This window comes from Macaca fascicularis, chromosome 14 (assembly GCF_037993035.2).
Source record: "Macaca fascicularis isolate 582-1 chromosome 14, T2T-MFA8v1.1".
NCBI lineage: Eukaryota > Metazoa > Chordata > Mammalia > Primates > Cercopithecidae > Macaca > Macaca fascicularis.
In genome coordinates this window covers 45,820,732-45,838,517 of record NC_088388.1, presented here as the reverse complement: position 1 = coordinate 45,838,517, position 17,786 = coordinate 45,820,732, and the positions used below count along the sequence as shown (strand labels likewise).

The window sequence follows — 17,786 nt, the reverse complement described above, 5'->3', positions numbered from 1 at the left end:
TGGGCACCAGGGGTATTGAGAAGAATGGGAAGCCTCACCTTTGAATCTGGATGTGGGGAAGGGGCATATGGAGGGAATCGATATGAGGGTGAAAGCTCTCCATGGACTTCTGCCTTTGACCACTCTTATTGCCCCCCGCCCCCCGGCCTCCCTGGTGAGACCAGGGAGACTTATTTTACCTGCAGGAGGCAGAGGAACATAGTGGCTATGAGGTGCGGTTAAACCTAAGCGAAGGCCCATCCTTACCACTTGCTGATGGTGTTACCTGGGCAAACGATTTGATCTCTATGAGCCTAGATTTCCTTATTGGCCAAATGGGGTAGTCTTGCCTTGCTCACAGCATTATGAGGCTTAAATAAAGTCATTTTATTAATAATTATAAATTAATAAAGTCATCCCTTGTTCCTGACATATAATCAGTTCAAGTTTGGCAGTGTTGGGTTCATCTGGGCCAGGGAAGGCAACCAGAATGCCTCTAGAAAGTCCCGCAGAATTGATCTGTGTGCAACTATCTTGTGGAAAAGAGGCAGTGGGGTTAGCAGTTTGGTCCTCTCTGCCCAGCTGCTGGACTGAAAAGCAGATGCCATGGAAATGAGAGAGATTTAGTATTTAATCATCTCGCCTGGCAAAAAGCATCTCTGATTATGACCGCGCCCCCCCGCTCCCCAAACCCCGGCATGTGCACACAAGCTGCCATCCTTCCTGGGAGGGGCCATCCTCTGCCTCCAGCCTTTGAAGTGGTTTTGAGGGGAAGAACTGCTTTTTGCCATCAGCACGTACATCACGTGGAGCAGAGGAGCCGGGATGCACTCATAGGTTATGTGCTGGGAATGACAGTTTTACTGCCCTGCTTAATTGGCTCTGCACACGTTGGAGAAATTGACCATGGCTCTAACAACAGCAGGATTGTTCCCCTACCTCTTACACCACTTCCCTTAAGCTTAATATTTTAAAAACCCAACATGTATATGTTTCAAAGAACCCGTCTGTGTTCTCTGTTATTTGTAACTGTGTTTGGACATACAGTGATTAGGAGAGGTCACGTTCCTCTTGAGAAGGAGCTATTGGGACTTTCTTGTCCTGTAGGGGACACAAGATTGACCTGCCACGCTCCCCTCTTGCCACACTGCCTCAGTGAGGCAGCAGGCAGCATCTGTTGTGATACCTGCAGCTGTTCCACAGGCGCCAAGACCTAGCTCTTCAGCAAACAGGTATTCTAATGCTCCAGATGGCAGATGCTTCCAGACTGGAGGTTGATAGACATTCCCATGATACACAAGGATGTTAACAATAATGAATTTCAAAATGTTACCCAGAGGCCTCAGGTCTGCGCCACTGGTAAACAAGAAGATATTCTGCTTTTCAACTCTACCTGTGCTCTTAGCCTTCTTAATTAACACCATACCCCTGGAGGGCAGGACAAAGTCCAAACTCCATAGTATAGCATACAAGGTCTTCCCTGCCCTGCCCTGCTTGCTTCTCTAGCCTCATTTCCTCCCACTCTGTCCCCCAAGTCCCAGCACACACCAGCGCTTTCTTTCCCCTGTACTTTCTACAGGCTTTCCCTTGGAGTGGCATGCTCTGCCCCCTGCTTTCCCATCTCCCATTCAGCATGCTGGACTTGCTCTGGGGTCTTCTATGCACTAGCTTTCCTGATCATCTCACCAACCTCCGAGATTTTCATTTCCTTCTCTGAATACCTTCTGAACGTCATGTATTTTATCAATACATGTGTAATCTAGATGTCAGCTGGGGTCGACAAGCCCTTTGAGATCTCGGTAAGATTGAGCATTCTAGCTCTGCCTCTTTCAGTTTGTAGAAAGTCCAGTGGCCTCCCAGGTTTGCTCGGGTATCTCAGGTTCTCGTGGTCACCTTTGGCTTTGAAATCCTGCCCTTGAACTCCAGTACTTGTAAGTTCAGTCTGAATTAGTTCAGTTTGTGGATGGGCTCATCATCCCAAGAGATGTTTTGGTTCCCTCCTGGGTGAGTCCAGGCTTAGCTTTTTTTTCTTTCTTCCCACCTGCCACACAGTCATTACGGCCTTTGTTTGTGAACCAAATATTGTTGAAAATGTCAGACCGAGGGGGCTTACTTTGGAGCAAGCAACGATCTGAGCCCATTTACAACAGAACCTAAGTGTTCAACTACAGAGTTAACATAGATTCTCTCTGAATGGTGGGAAAAAGTACATGATCTCCATCCAGTTTTCTGATTTGATCAAGTTCAGGGAGCCGTCCTGTCTAAGGTGTGGAGGCGATAGTGGTCAGGGGTGGACAGGAGCTGGCTTGAGCTTTGTGGTGGCTTTTGATGGCTATATGCAAGCCATTCTCCCTTTACCCTGTCAGCTGTCCTCGTAGTCCTCAAGAACTCCTTCTCCATGTTCCAGAAGGCTTGGCACAATGCTGCAGCCATTTGAACGATGTGCTGCTCCCATCAAAAGAGCAGCTAGCCACTGACTCAGTGAAAAGAATCTCACCATGACAACCCAAGGGAAACCCAGAACTGTCTTAGTCCAAAACCGGGGATGTTTCATTCCAGAGAGTGGAGCCCACAGATACCCCAAGTGTAAGATCTCAGTCAGCCACAGATATTTGGATTGAGTAGTTTCTCTTCTGGAATGTTCCTAGGGAAATGACGAGCCCTGCCTGCCAAAGCCTATCTTGCCTCTTTGAAAATGTTCATCTCGGACTCTTGTATATTGATTTTTGTCCAGTTCTCTCTGATACTTTAACCTAGACTCATCTGTTTTCTTCTTGATTTATCCAATTATTTCTTGTGCCATAGCATGTTTCTTTTATGCCAATGTCCAGTCCCTTCATGAACCTGTGTTCAGTGGAGAAGAAGAGAAAGGAAACTACCATACGGTGGCCAGACATTAAGCCATTTCAGATTTACAGCTGTACCCAATAGTATACTTGTTAACCATTGGGTATAACTGTAAATCATTATTCATCATTATTCCAAAGTTACAGGTAAGGAATATGAATCTCAGAGAAGTTATGAGACTGCTCCAGGGTCTTATGTATGGAAAAACCTGTATTCTATCCATTACACCATGGTGCCTCACAGAGGACCAGACTGTCTACCTGATTCAAGGTTGTATCTTTCCCATCCTATGCTTTGATTGCTTCCCTCTATCCTGTCCTAAAAATCTGCTGTGGTTCAGCCTAGGGTCAGCACAGTGGGGGCTCTCCAGCAACTCTGAAAGGAATGCATCTTTCCCCTCTTCATTGCTTTTTGCTTCCCTGCCCTTTGCAAATTCCACACTTTGGTAGAATACTGTGACTTGCATTCCCCTACACCACTTAATACCATTGCTGTGACATCATCTTGGAACAAGTCCATAATCCTTTCCTAGGCCTATCTGTGGGCATAATGATTCCCGAAGCCTATGTCTGGTTTAAAAAGTCCAGCCCAAGGGAGGTCCAGATCTTCACCTGCAGAAGCTCTTCTATTGGATGTGAGTAATCAGATAGCACTGACTTGAAGGACTTGCAGAACATTGTTTGCATTGGAAGCAGAACCAAGAGGTACTAAGATCCCCCTGCTGGACCTCCTATGCCAGATATGCTAGCCACATCTGGTCCCCAAACACAGGCACTGACACTGCTAGTATTTTGTACTCCATTCTGTGTCTGTCTTTGTGGAGTGAATGTCCTCTCCAAACAAGATGGGGTAAATTAACTAAGGGACAAATCCTTGCAGTGCAGTGGGAAGTAATTCTCACTGCAACATGTTGGGGGAAGAGCTAACCCCCTTCTTTCTCTCCCAGCTCCCAGTCAGGGAATTGGGCCAGCTTCTTTTTAACTATATAAATTTTACAGTCCCCTCACACCAGCTCATATTCTCTGTTTACTCTACAACCATCTTTCTTGCCCAGCCAACAAGAAAAAGTTTAAAGTGATTGCCTGCTTATATCTAAAATGCTTCCAGACTGTAGACTTCTTTGGTGCTTACAGATTTGCATGGAAAGAGAAGGCTGAAAGTTTATGGCTTGAAAATTCAGACTTATCACTAGATCTAATGCTAGTCAGTTGAGGTTCCAGTGGCTTTTAAACACAGCTAAGTGGATTTCAGCTGAAAGATATAACTAAACATTTCATCATTTATTCATCTTTCAACTTTAATTATTGGAAACAGCCTGCTTAGTAATTCCCTGGACCAAAATTCTGATTTGAGGAGTCTTACCATTAACTCTTTGGTGAATGGGCCATAATATCTTTAGACACATTATGGATGGTGACTTTATTTCCCAAGCCACCCAAAATGAGGTGTTTTATTTAAAGGGAGAATGTTGTGTGTTTGTCTTTAGGCTAACAAATTCCTACCAGTTTTACAGGAAAAATGTGTGATGTTTTCCATCTACCGTGCAGATAAGTTGTACTTCAGCCTCAAAATAATGCCTGTGGAGACAGGTCGTCAGGCGTTGAAGGGAAATGTATTTGTGGGCAAGTGTTTCCAACCAACCTTAAGTTTTTATTGCAAATATGTTGGGTTCTGAGTAGTAGTAATTCACCTTCTCACCATTATAAATTGTCCTTTTCTTGATACTTACAACCCCAGATTATGGCAAACAATTTTATACCTATCAGAAGAGATGCACACCAAGGTTATCAGTTTAGAATCCTCTGAGGCCTTTATGTTCCATGTTTGATAGAAATGACTGACTTGACCCTATTAAAAAAGTGAAAATGCTTATCTCAGAGGGGGGATAAAAAGTGAACTTTGTTTTTGTTTGTTTGTTTGGTTTTTTGTTTTGTTTTGAGTCAGGGTCTCACTCTGTCACCCAGGCTGGAGTGCAGTGGCACAATCTTAGCTCACTGCAAACTCCGCCTCCCAGGTTCAAGCAATTCTTCTGCCTCAGCTTCCCAAGTAGTTGGGATTACAGGTGCCCACCACCATGCCTGAATAATTTTTGCATTTTTAGCAGAGATGGGGTTTTGCCATGTTGAACTTTGTATTTTTAATCCACAAACATATTTCTTCATCAAAATTTTTCTCTCTGCTCAAAGGAAAACTTCACGTTTTGCCATTGGACTTTGCTGGGATCATTACTTGCCTACATGTTTGTAATGGTTCCACCAAATTCTGTGACTGGTAAACCTCCACACAATGTCTTGGATAGTTTATTTTACCTCCTGCATGGTTGCAGTTCCTTCTTCCCACACACTGTTACCCTCCTGAGACTGAATGCATAATCCTGTTGCTTTTGCATTTTAGACTTCCAGGTCCTACCGCGAGGGTATCCGCTGCAGGCAGCGAGGCCAAAACACGTGGAGGGTCAACTACTGCTAACAACCGACGCAGCCAGAGCTTTAACAACTATGATAAATCCAAACCAGTCACCTCTCCGCCCCCACCGCCAAGCAGCCACGAGAAAGGTGAGTCACCTTCTTGAGGAGCCTTTTTGGCATTTTCCTTCAGAGCACGTCTACCTAGTTCCTTTGGGTGAATTAGGTTGGGTCGTGGGGAGGGGTTGCATTTGTGGTGAAAATGGGTTACAAGGACATATTTGGCAGGCAGGAACTTTTTAGCCAGAGGTATTAATAAAGTGGGGGAAATATTATTATAGTCACTAGCAAAAATAATTTGCTATCTTTGTTTGGGTGGGGCCCCATAAACACTTGGCTATGGATAGAAGCGATATAGCATTTGGAATTTGAAAATACATTTTCATGGAATATGTTTTATATATTAAGTAATTTTTCAGAAATATAAGCTTCTTGGAGCATGCATTTTGTGAACTATGATAAGCTTTTTTATCCATCAGAAATAATGTGAGGGGAGTTAGGAACAAGAGGTTTTTACCCTTTGAAAAAGTCAGGAATGTGGATTGGCTCATTGAAGATCTTGGCTACATATAAGGAGTGGACAGCATTGCTCTAGGAGTTGTGATGATGTAACTTTTGCCATAAAAGGATATGGATTTTTTTTTTACTATACACAGTACTGAGTTTTTAGGATGGAGAAAAATAGTGAATAGTCCCGTGGGGGTCCTGCCCAGAAGGTAGTAAAACAAACCTTTGCTTGTTTCAGCCTCTATCTCTTGAGACATTGGAGAAACTGAGGTAGATTATTCAAAGATTATTCAAAAAGAGGTAGAGCCTTCCTTCATTCCTTCTAGGCAAAGTAGTCTAGACTAGACATCTTTAGGAAATATGTCCAGGTCTCCTGGAAGCATTTCCTACCTGGTGGTGTAGAAGATTCTTAGGGCTGTCTGGATGGTGTTTCTTGATTTCCCTGAGGTCCAGGAAAGCTGCCCTTCACTCCCTAAAGTGCCCCAGGAGCATGGGCAGCCCTCCTACTGTGAATGAGCTGGGAACCGCCGCCATCTTCTCCTCTAACTCAACGTCACTTGATTCAGTGGAACTGAGTTCCCCCAGGTGTTTGCTAATCACTATATCTTTTCCTCCCCACATATGAAGGAAATGTAAAGAGGGCTGACAGATGTGTATGGAAAAAGATTTTCCAGCCAAGGCACTGGGAACTCTGCAAATGGCACTAACGCTATCAACAGGATGTCTTAACCCATCAAAACTTTGTCATCCAGCCCTTAGTTTCTGCCTCAAGCAACCATTTTTACTCTTCTTCTCTCTCTCCTTTCCCCCTTCTTTCCCCTCTTCTCTCCCACTTTCCTTTTCTTCACCATACCCGTGTGTTTTTTAAGTGTGCTTAGATTACAAAAATAATATATGCTTGTAAAATGGTACAAGTATCAGATAAAAGTTCTCCTGTCTATTTTCCTTAGAGTACAAATATATACCATTCTATATATATCCATCTAGAACTTTCACAATGCATTTATATATGTATATATTTATGTATGTATGTATATGTATGTAATAGAAAGGTTTGTGTTTTTACATTGATGTGTAAAAGCTACTTTATGAGTACCTACCATGTGTCTTATTTTATCCCTATTTTACAAAAGATGAAACTAAAGCAAAGAAAGGTTAAGTACTTGCTGAAGTCCTATCAGAGATAGTGAGAGATGGAGTTGGATTTGAACCCAGGCACTTCGGTTTCAGAACCATGATTAATACTGTGCTTTCCCTGGAATTGGGAAGCAAATGCTTGAAGCTTTGCCAGTTGAGGGCTGGTTGGCCGGCACATGAGGAGAAAGTTGGGAAGGTGTTAGGAAAAGCCTGTGCTGGGCCTCTCCTCGGGGGCCAATCTGCCCTTGCCCCATGCTCCTTTGGGAAGAAGCTATCATAAAAGAGTCTGAAAGATGGATGTGAGACCCAAGTTCAAAAAATTGAGAAAATAAAGGTAAAAGTTCCTAGTGGATGGGACAGGTGTAGAAGGATACTGTGTTCTACAGCCGCCTACGCGTGTGCCCACCAATGCTAGGACGGCAACTGACCTGCCCCTGCCCTGGGCAAAGGCTCCCACATCTGCTCTGAGCAGCCTGAGAACGAGGCCCCTTAAAGGACCATGGTGCAAATTCTAGTAGAGGCAGTGCCCCAGGGAAAGACTTTAGTGTCAGATGAAAGAAAGGGAAGTCATATTTATTTATTTAGAGATGGAGTTTTGCTCTTGTTGCCCAGGCTGGAGTGCAGTGGTGTGATCTCGGCTCACCACAACCTCCACCTCCCGGGTTCAAGCAATTCACCTGCCTCAGCCTCCCTAGTAGCTGGGATTACAGGCATGTGCCACCACGCCCGGCTAAGTTTGTCTTTTTAGTAGAGATGGGGTTTCACCATGTTGGTCAGGATGGTCTCGAACTCCCGACCTCAGGTAATCTGCCCGTCTCTGCCTCCCAATGTGTTGGGATTACAGGCATGAGCCACTGTGCCTGGCCATCATATTTATTTATTAAGTGCATATTATATGCTGGGAACTTTGATTTTCTTTTTCTTTTCTTTTTTTTTTTTTTTGAGATGGAGTCTCACTTTGTCAATCAGGCTGGGGTGCAATGGCACAGTGTTAGCTCAGCCTCCCAAGTGGCTGGGATTACAAGTGTGCAACACCACGCCCTGCTAATATTTGTATTTTTAGTAGAGATAGGGTTTCACCATGTTGGCCAGACTGGTCTCTAACTCCTGACCTCAAGTGATCTGCCCGCCTTGGCCTGCCAAAGTGCTGAGATTGCAGGTGTGAGCCACTGTGCCTGGCCTGATTTTCAGTATGGTACCTGATCTTTATAAATGTTCTGTGAAGTAAATACTGTTAACTCAATTTTACAGGCAGAGAGAATGAGGTTAATAGAGATTAAGTAACTTGCCCTCACTGGTAACTAAGCACTGGAATTGTATCCAGGTTCCACTCCTGGATTCAAACTCTGGCTTCGTCCTGTCCTTGGGGAGGTCTGTTATGAGGATAAGGTGGGGTGGTACATGTGAGAGTGTTATGTGAGCTGTGACACTGGAAAACTCCTGTGAGGATTCACAATGATAAAAACAACTGATGGTGGTCCCAGTCTGTAGCAGGGTGCATTTATTCTCTCCCCTACCCTGGGCTGTCCCAGGTTTTTTTTTTATACTAACTTTTTCAACCATCCTGAGGTAAAAAGGCCGTGGAAGTTTACTTTCAGAAACTGCTGCATTTCCTTCACCTTTTTCCTTGGTTTCTGTGTTCTCCCTTGAACCTGACCTGTTGATTGCAGCTCCTGAGGTAGCCAGCCCACATGCAGAGTGAAATAACTACCTGGATAAGACACAACAGGTACCTGGGCGAGGTCACCTCTTGTCCTTCACCTTAAGAAGTTCCGCCTCGGGGAGGGATACTCTTGTGAACAGATGAACCACAGTTTGTTGTGGTGGGTGCTGTGTAGCTGAGGCGTGGACTGTGTTCAGGTGAGGTAAACTCCGTGCTGTAATCCCATCACCCCTGTTCCTTCATCCTTCCTGTAAGTGAGTCAGACCCTGACTGGCTCGGGTTCTGGCATTGCACTCTCAGGTGAGCCGATTCATAGACTACTTTTTCAGACAGTAGTGGCAAAATACCTATAACATAAAATTAACCCTCTTAACCATTTTAATCAATAATGTTAAGTATATTCACATTGTGGTACAGCCAATCCCTGGAACCTTTTCATCTTGCAAAATTGAAACTCAGTACCCGTTAAACAATAACTCTCCATCACCACCTCCCACCAGCAGCCCCTGGCAACCACTTTCTGTTTCTATGAGTGAGAACTCTAGATATCTCATGCAAATGAAATCACACAGCATTTTTCTTTTTGTGTACGGGACACAGCTTCTGAAGAATTAAATAATTACTTATAAAGCACTTTAGAATACTGCTTGGAAAATAATAAACACTGAGAAAATTTTATCTTCAAAATATGATAGTATATGCATAAAAATATGGAATAATATAAATAATGGGCATATTTCACTTAGCATAATGTCCCCAAGGGTCATCCATGTCATAGCCTGCAATTCATAGACTTTAATGTGTGACCCCATTGACCTAAGAATTTCACTCTGAAGAATTGCTCTAATGACATCAGTAACTTCAATTAGAAATTCATTATTCTGTCAATAAGTGACAAAAATATTTCAACATTTAGTCCCAATTTTTTAAAAATATTAAGAGGAATTAAAAATTGTAACAGGCAACTTTTCAAAACCCATAGAGCACTTTATACTTTGTAGGGAAATCCTAAAGGATTTATCTTAAAATCATGCCCCCTCCTGCCATCATCACTGAATTTAGTTCTGGTTACACAGAACAACCCACTGAGATGTGAAGCTGAAGAAAAGAGATAATATATAATACTTCTTAGCTAGAAAAGGCCTAGAGACTCACATGAAATTCATTCACTTGTTCCATAAGGTGGTGGCCAAGTACACAGTTGATGTGTAAAAAACAAAAATATTCCCAGACAGCAACATAACCTACTAGTTTTCCCAAAGACTGATGTCAGATTTTGCCTGTGAGGTTTGAAGGAAAGTCTGCAGAGCCTTTAGGAAAACCTGCAAGTTGTTTGTTGTATCATCATTGCCATCATGGTTAGATTTGCCTTTGATTTCCTTTTCTCTCTCCTGCAAGCAGCAATGAGCCACATCTGTGCCTGACCTGTGGTACATGTGAGCAGATTTGCCAGTGAAAAGTCAGTGTCCAGAGATGGTCAGGACACAGGAAGACTACTCACTTCTGCTGACTCCAAGTGGCCCTAGGGCTCCAGACCAGAATCACAGATTTTCAGGGACAAAGAAATAGCTGTCTTTTAAAATATTTGTGATATTACCTGTTTTATCTTCCTTTCCTCTCACATCCTTTGAATGAATTAACACTGCCTGGGATCTAGTACATTTCTAAAGTATTTGGTCCCTCTTACGAATTTGAAACATTTGGTATTCCCAGACTGACTTATGTGCATATAGAAGATACTCTCTTCTGAATAATATGGTTTTCTTCATTTTACAGAAAGCACATCTTTATTTTCATTACAAAAATAATGGGAAAATATTCAAATAACACAGAAATGTCTTAAAAGACAACCCTACATAGCCCCACCTCCTAGATTAGCCACCGTTTATCCCTTTGTTTATATTATTCCATATTTTTATGCATGTATGATCACATTTTGATAGATGAAATTTTCTTAGTGTTTGTTATTTTCCAAATAGTATTCTAAAGTGCTTTATAAATAATTGTTCTTCAGAAGCTCTGTACCCATACACACATTGATATTACTTTCAAAATCTTTTAAGTGAAATCGCCAAGTACATGGACAGCCTTTCTCATCTATGCATATAGGTCATTCTTTGTTCCTAATAGTCACATAATTTTCCATTGTATGGATTTACCACAATATTGTTTAATCACTTTCATTTATGTTGTTTCCAATTTTTTGATGTTTAAAATAGTACTGAAATTAATATCCTTGTATTTTTTTTTACATGTACATAACCATTTCAGTGGAATTGCTGTAACAAAGGGTATGCACGTTGTATAGTTTCCTTAATACTTCCAAATTTTGCTCCCAAAAGATTATACCTATTTATATTCCCATCAACAAGATATGAGAGGGCTACTTTCTCTACATACTTGATAGCACTTTTATCACTGTCTTCGGCAAAAAATACTTTCGTTCTTTTGAAATGAGGCAAATTATTTTAAGAAGCTGAAATAACAAGACCATTTGATAAAAATTGGCCTTGTTTACTGACACTGCTTTGACAACCAGTTGCCTTAACATAGTACAAAAAGCACTTGAGTTTGAGATCAAACTTTCTACTCTCAAGATACTTCTCCAGCCTCAGTTTCCCCTCTGTGAGTCTGAGGTCCTCCATCACCAAACCACTGTGAGGTGTGAATGAATTCTTTAGTTGGCACTGGCTATTGCGCCTCATCTGATGGGAGCGCCATCTGTTCTTTCTGGTGGGTTTCCTCCTCTGGTCTTCGTTCCGTGTCACTCCCTTCCTCTTTGTTCACTCCTTGTCATGAGCAGAAGAAAAGAGCCAGACATAGCTCGAGACAGAGTTTTATAACCTTCAGCACTATGTCATGTCTGAGCAACTTTGGGGCCATTGATTTAGAATCTCTATAAACATGTCACTTTATGGTTGGCAAACCAAGTTATTTATCTGAGCTAGTGATTAGGAGATGTAACCATGGAAAAGTTGCCCATGTCCTGCTATTAACCAGGATTCTGACATAAAATTGCAGGTTAGCCTAGATGAAATTAATTCAGTCGTCCAGGTCACGCAGACATAAATACGGTTGGGGTGGCCTGTTTCAGGTTACTTTCTTCATTTGTTCATTTCATCATCATTTATAGAGCACTTACTATCTGTCCGGCACTGGACCGATTGTCGTGGCAGGCAGAATTGAGACTCAGACTCTGCTTCCCAGGGACTCACAGTCTTAGGGAGGAATGACGCTCACATGTTCTATAATAGAGAGATGCTCAAAGTTTTGAAGAAAAAGATGAACGTAGCCAGGAAGACTCTGGGAGGACTTCCGAGAAGTAATATCATTTGTATTGATTTCCATTTCAAAATTTTTGCTTAGAGAAAAGGAAAAGAAGGCTGGGAAGGAATGACTCGTCCTACATTTCCTGATCTGGGTGTTAATCTGACAGCAAATATGTTGGGTTCACTGTGTTATTCAACTCATATTCTATGGAGGGCCCGTAGAGCGTAAACTTCTGCAAGATCATTTCTGTGATGGATTAGGGCCTCCCTTGGTCATCAAGAGACCTTTGTCATTGCTGGAGCTATTATCCCAGGCCAGGGAGAGCTTAGGTGTTGGTTGGTTAGAGAGGGTGATAGCCATCTCTTTTTGGGAATCAGCTGTGATGTTCTTATGACCTTCTAGCTAGAACCCATAGTTGTCAAAGGGCTTAGAAAGCCAACCTAGAGGTGCGAACCAAGGTAGCATCATTGAATTTAAAGAATTCTCTGGGATATTGCCTGGAATGGAACTCAATGACCAGTGAGACCACCTGTTGAGGCTACGTAGGCAGGATGGATTAGATGCTGCCAAATTTAGGGACTTCACAGATCACTGGAGGAATAAACAAGAAGTTGTACCAAGGTCTTGGGGCCAGTGTTCAGTTTTCTCAGGAGAGCAGTTTTGGGGACTTGCAGTCAAAGAGAAAGCAAGTACTGTGAAGGCAGATCACTGCGTTTGAGTATTGGCTCTGCCGCTTCCCAGAAGTATGACTCTGGGCAAATGTCATGGTCACCAATGCATCTGCTCAGGATGACCCTCAAAAGACCATCACAGGCCGTGCTTAGCACCATTCTAGTGCTGTACCCCTTCACCCCCAGGTAACAGCTCAGGTGTGAGGGAATAATATTTGAATAGGGCAGGTGCACAAGTCTGTCCAGCTTAAAAGTCACATACCCCAAGGGAGTATGTAACAGCCCCATAAGTATAAATTCTAGGGTTCCCACAAGGATTAGGCCCAACCAATTGTCACAGAACTCAGAGAAACTCAAAATGATGGTGTCCCCAAGAGGTATTTATACGTCATTTATGGTTTTTCCCGTCCAGATGTATCATTTTTACCACAAGCAATGTTGCTTAGTAATGGGCATTCTATCTTTATCACATTTCCAGGGCAACAGTTAGCAGGTTAACCCAAGGTCAAATTCTCATCTAAAAGAGGAAAAGGTTTTGTTAATCCTTTTCCAACAGGAAGTTATCTCACCTCTGAGATTCAGTTGATTTATCTTTGAAGTGGCAGCAGGCTTCTGTAGCCCTAATGATGGGAGAAAGTTAGATGTGAAGCATTCTTTCTCATTTTTTGCATAACCCAATTAAAACTCTAGACTGTTGTCTCTCAAGGTGTGATTCATGGTCCATCTCATCATCCCTTGAGGTAATTGCTAAAAAGACAAATCCCCAGGCATTACAAACTGAGTCCTTCTAATTCATATATTTGAATAAGAGCCTAGAAGTTTATGTTTCACACCCATGAGATCTTAAGGCACTGGAGCTTGAGAACCCTAGTGTTAGCAGGACTTCTTGGTTACCTTTAGAAAAGAACCCCACCGGCCGGGCATGATGACTCACACCTGTGATCCCAGCACTTTGGGAGGCTGAGGCAGGAGGATTACTTGAGATCAGGAGTTTGAGACCATCCTGGTCAACACAGCAAAACCCTGTCTCTACTAAAAATACAAAAATTAGCCAGGCGTGGTGGCACACACCTGTAGTCCCAGTTACTCGGGAGGCTGAGGCAGGAGAATTGCTTGAACCCAGGAAGCAGAGGTTGCAGTGAGCCGACATCACACCACTGCACTCCATCCTAGGCAACAGAGCGAGAAAAGAGAACACTCCCTTTTAATTGCCCTTTAATTCTCAGCAACTACTTTGTAGTACATTGTTATGGGGAATGGAGGTAATACAGTAAGACACCCAGACAAAGGCCTAGCACATAGCAGGAGATGAATAAATGGGGAATCATTTAAATATATGTATACCTTTTATCATATACATATTTAAATTTATTCTCAGAGCCAGCAACATATACTGGGTAGACTTAGCTACTTGCATAGGTCTTATTTTCTTTTGGCTTTGTGCTATTGCCTCACTAACCTTTAGCAAAGTTCTTCCTTGCATTTTTCATTTTTACAATTTCATTGCTGTCTTGTTTCTGCTGAGCTAATAGATTCTTCCTTAGACTGGAGAAATTAAAAAGAAAGTGTCCCTTTGGGGGTCTAAATATGGGAGCAGAGGGAATACAAGACAAGGAGGTGCTCTGAGGGAGAAGTTGACTCACCTTTCCCTAGCTGGAGAATCACCTTTTTGCTCTTTGTCTCCTTGGCACTTGCAGAGCTTGGTGGTACTTCATGTGGAGGAGAGCACTGTCCTGTTCAGAGGAAGGGCGAGCACTATTATAAGCTGCCTTAGAGAGGGACCTGACTGATGTGCCCAACTGCCCTTATTCCACCCTAGCTTTTGTCCTTAACCTCAAGCATTACAATCAAACATCAAGGTGAAAGAAATTGTATCTGGTGCAGTCTGTTTCTCCCACTTTGGGAGTCATTTTCTTGATCTGTGTAATTTAAAAGAGCCTTCAGAAGAGGAGACACAAAAATCCCTCTAATGTGTGAAACTAATCACCTTTAATGCTGAAGCCATCCTTTTTTCACAGAGAAGAAGAAGAATGTCACCATGTTTGTTTTTCTCTAAAAATGGATACATTTCAAAACCAATGTGTGAACTTATGGTTCTGCTATATATCCTTTCTCTGAAATACAATAAACCTGGCTTTTTGTAACAGAGGGAGTAGAGAAAAAGAAAATAAATCATTTGGAAAGATGAAAGATCTATTTGATTAGTCTTGTCTCAGGAATAGAAAATGATTGGTTGATGTTCATCCGATCTTCAGATGATAAATCTCAGCATTTCTCTTACTTCCATCTGTTACGTGGAAAGCATCACACATTCATGAATTCAATTTCATTTCAAGGATCATTGGGAGGGGGAAGTATTTACATTTCTGGGTGCTCTCATAATACTCATTTTTTATCAAGGTCTCATCTGCAGTCAGGGCTTAGTTTAGTCATTCCTTAGTTTAAGGTCCTCTTTAAAAAGTTTGTTTCCTCCAAGTTTAGGTATTTGACAGTGTTCATCAGCACGAGAAGATACATACATTTTGGGATAAGTGAAGTTAACATTTCTGTGAGCATATGTAGCCCATGTTCACAATGTGAAGGTCAAGCATGGAGTGCTGGTCAGAATGAGGAGAGAGACCCTGAACGGTAAAGCCTGGCAGCTCAAGTAGCTGCAACTACTTACTGAGGAGTTTCTTGTGAATGTGTACTTGGCTGCCTCTCTGGGCCGAGGACATGACATCTTGACTCTCACAAATAAAGTGCTTGTTTCTTAGCTGCAGCTTGCCTTTGTGATTCCATCAATGTGTGCATTTCATTAGGATACCAGTGTGTAGCCCCCATGCCAGGGAGCCATCTTCTCCTGATGAAGGTGTCAGTGGGTTGCACTGAGAATATTTGAGACAATGCTCACGGTATATCTACTTGGTGATGAGAGTGACACATGGGCCATTTGCAGGTGTCACGCCCTGTGGATGAATGGTCATGCTACACAGTGGTTTGTGCCAAGGCCCCGTGGGACACAGTTCACATTCTTAGTGTCCTAGGAGTTTCTACCATGATTCCTTAGCAATGGTTATGCTAGTTCTTATGATGGCAAGGCTCCCCAAACTTTGTGGACAATGCACAGATAACAACTGCTGATGGAAATCAATAACCTGGCCTGCTTCCTTTGTAAGAGCAAAGATAAAGAAGGCCTCTTAACATCTAATGCTCCCTTCTCCTTTTTCAGAGTTGGAGAATCACAGCATTCTTCTGAAATGTGGAGTGGGAGATCTAAATGTGGAGTGGGGAAGCTATAATTACATAGCTTGGAAAAAGCAAAGTTAAAGAAAAATAAGTCCTTTGGCTCCAGGACAGCCTAGGACTGTAAGTCTCTGCTGCCCCCTACTGCCCAGGTTTTGTGTGTGGCTCCTAGAGTTTCTAGCCTGGCGTTCTCAGGCACTGTGCTTGGGAGGATAATGACTTGCAGACTGTCTAAATGCTTTCTTCCAGACAGGGCCTCCCCACATTTGTTTCCTCAATTTAGGAGAATGTATGTGAAGTGGAGAAAACCCACAGTGTGGGTGTGATCAGGTTCGTGTGGCCTAGTGGAAAAACTTTCTCTTGAGTGGTGAGGAACTGACAGCAGGCCTGAGCTAAAATTGGTCTTCACAAAGCCGTCCACCCACTCACGTGGGCAGGCAGCCAGCTGGTGGATTCAAGGATCAGATTTAGCCCTAAGGAGAAGGATCTTTGAAGGCACTAGTTGATTTTTGCTGCAAAAAGGTTATGCTAGATTTGGTTCCATTTTTAGGAGGCAAATAATTCTAAACCAGACTGTATAGTGTGGAATAAATGATTCTCTCCTTTCTTTATTATACATTCATGTACTTGGAATCCAGTCCTTCATATATTCATGTGTCAGAGGTTATTTATTGAATGTCTTCTATGTACCAGGCATTATGCCAGCCACTGAGTATTCAAAAGTGAAAAACCAGATAATTTCTGCCTGCATGGAACTTAAAGTCTGACGGAAGAGGCAGTAAACAAAAGCAAACAGTATCATTACATTTTGTAGTGACTGCTCTTATAAAAAAAAAAAAAAAAGGCGGGTAATAGGAATGAACTTAATTCTCTGGATTAGGTAGAAACTTAATTCTCTGGACTAGGTACAACTTCTTCAGGGTGAGACCCATAGCCAAAGTTTGCAGGGGTCCGTTTATGCCCACAATCCCCATTCTCCCACACAATGGTTGGAAATAAAAGATGTTTTTGAAAACAGTTTTATGGAGCGAAACCAGTTCCCTTGCACAAATGAAGATCTATATCCTGAACTAGCTTTTTCCTTCTCTCTCTGGCCATAGGGAGTAGAAGTAAAAAAAAAAATTACAGTGAGGCAAACTTTGGCTCCATATGTGCATTGTAAAAAGAACTTTTCACATTTGTCTTCTCACAGTTGAATAGGCTCTCTTGAGAGTAGTGAGTATCCTGACCCCAGAGGTATTCAATAGAGGCTTCATCATCACTTGCTAGGGATGCTACAGGTGAGGTTTCTTATAATAGCAGGTAGGTTGGAATAGATTTTCTCTAAGATTGCTTGCAAATCTAGCATTTGATTACCCCAGGCAAGGGTAGAGTTGGTGTGATTCATTCTGGAAGAGTCTCCTCCACCTCAGTAATTTCACACATATCCCCACAGTTTATTAGAGTTCCCAAAACCCCACCTTTGGATTGGTTCCCTTAAAAGCCTTCATTCATTCCAAAAATGCACTTTATTTTTGAGGGTGCCACTTGCACTCTAGGATTCATTTGTATGCTGGGAAAAGTCTGCATCTTATGTGGATATGCCTGTGTGCGTTTGTGATGACTTCTTTTACTCCATTCACATACTTGGGAAGATTTTTCCCTTAACTTCACTTAAATTGTCTTGAACTTGCCAAGTTCATGCTCGGAGGCCATCAGAGAGTTCACGGTCAGGGATGGGTGCCACACAGGAAATCGTGGCTACTTCGTCAGAAGTTGCATATGTGGTTTCCACCATTTAACACTTGGATCATTCCTTGCCCTGATTTAAGAGCCAGATAGGAATGTTCATGCAATTTTTTTAAAAAATCTGTTTCAGTGACATGCTGTAGGGGGCAGTATTCATTAAGAAAAACCAGGGAGAGAGTCCAGGAAGAGCCAGTAATTTCGACCTTGTAGGGAAGAAACTGCGCCCTATTTTTAGCTATTTCTGTATACTAGAAAGTCATTCATTCTGTCTGGTTGTTCATGCATGAATGAGGC

General features: G+C 42.4%; 1 protein-coding gene across 14 annotated transcripts in view; it reads left to right on the top strand.

Moving 5' to 3' along the window:
* The window catches only part of NAV2 (neuron navigator 2), a 767,244-nt gene that overhangs the window by 531,185 nt on the left and 218,273 nt on the right, over nucleotides 1-17,786 (top strand). For all 14 annotated transcript variants that reach the window (XM_015434980.4, XM_065528383.2, XM_074014039.1 and 11 more), the window contains one exon: nucleotides 5,221-5,381. In XM_015434980.4, the coding sequence (XP_015290466.2) occupies nucleotides 5,221-5,381 (161 nt within the window). The remainder of the gene's footprint in view (nucleotides 1-5,220; nucleotides 5,382-17,786) is intronic.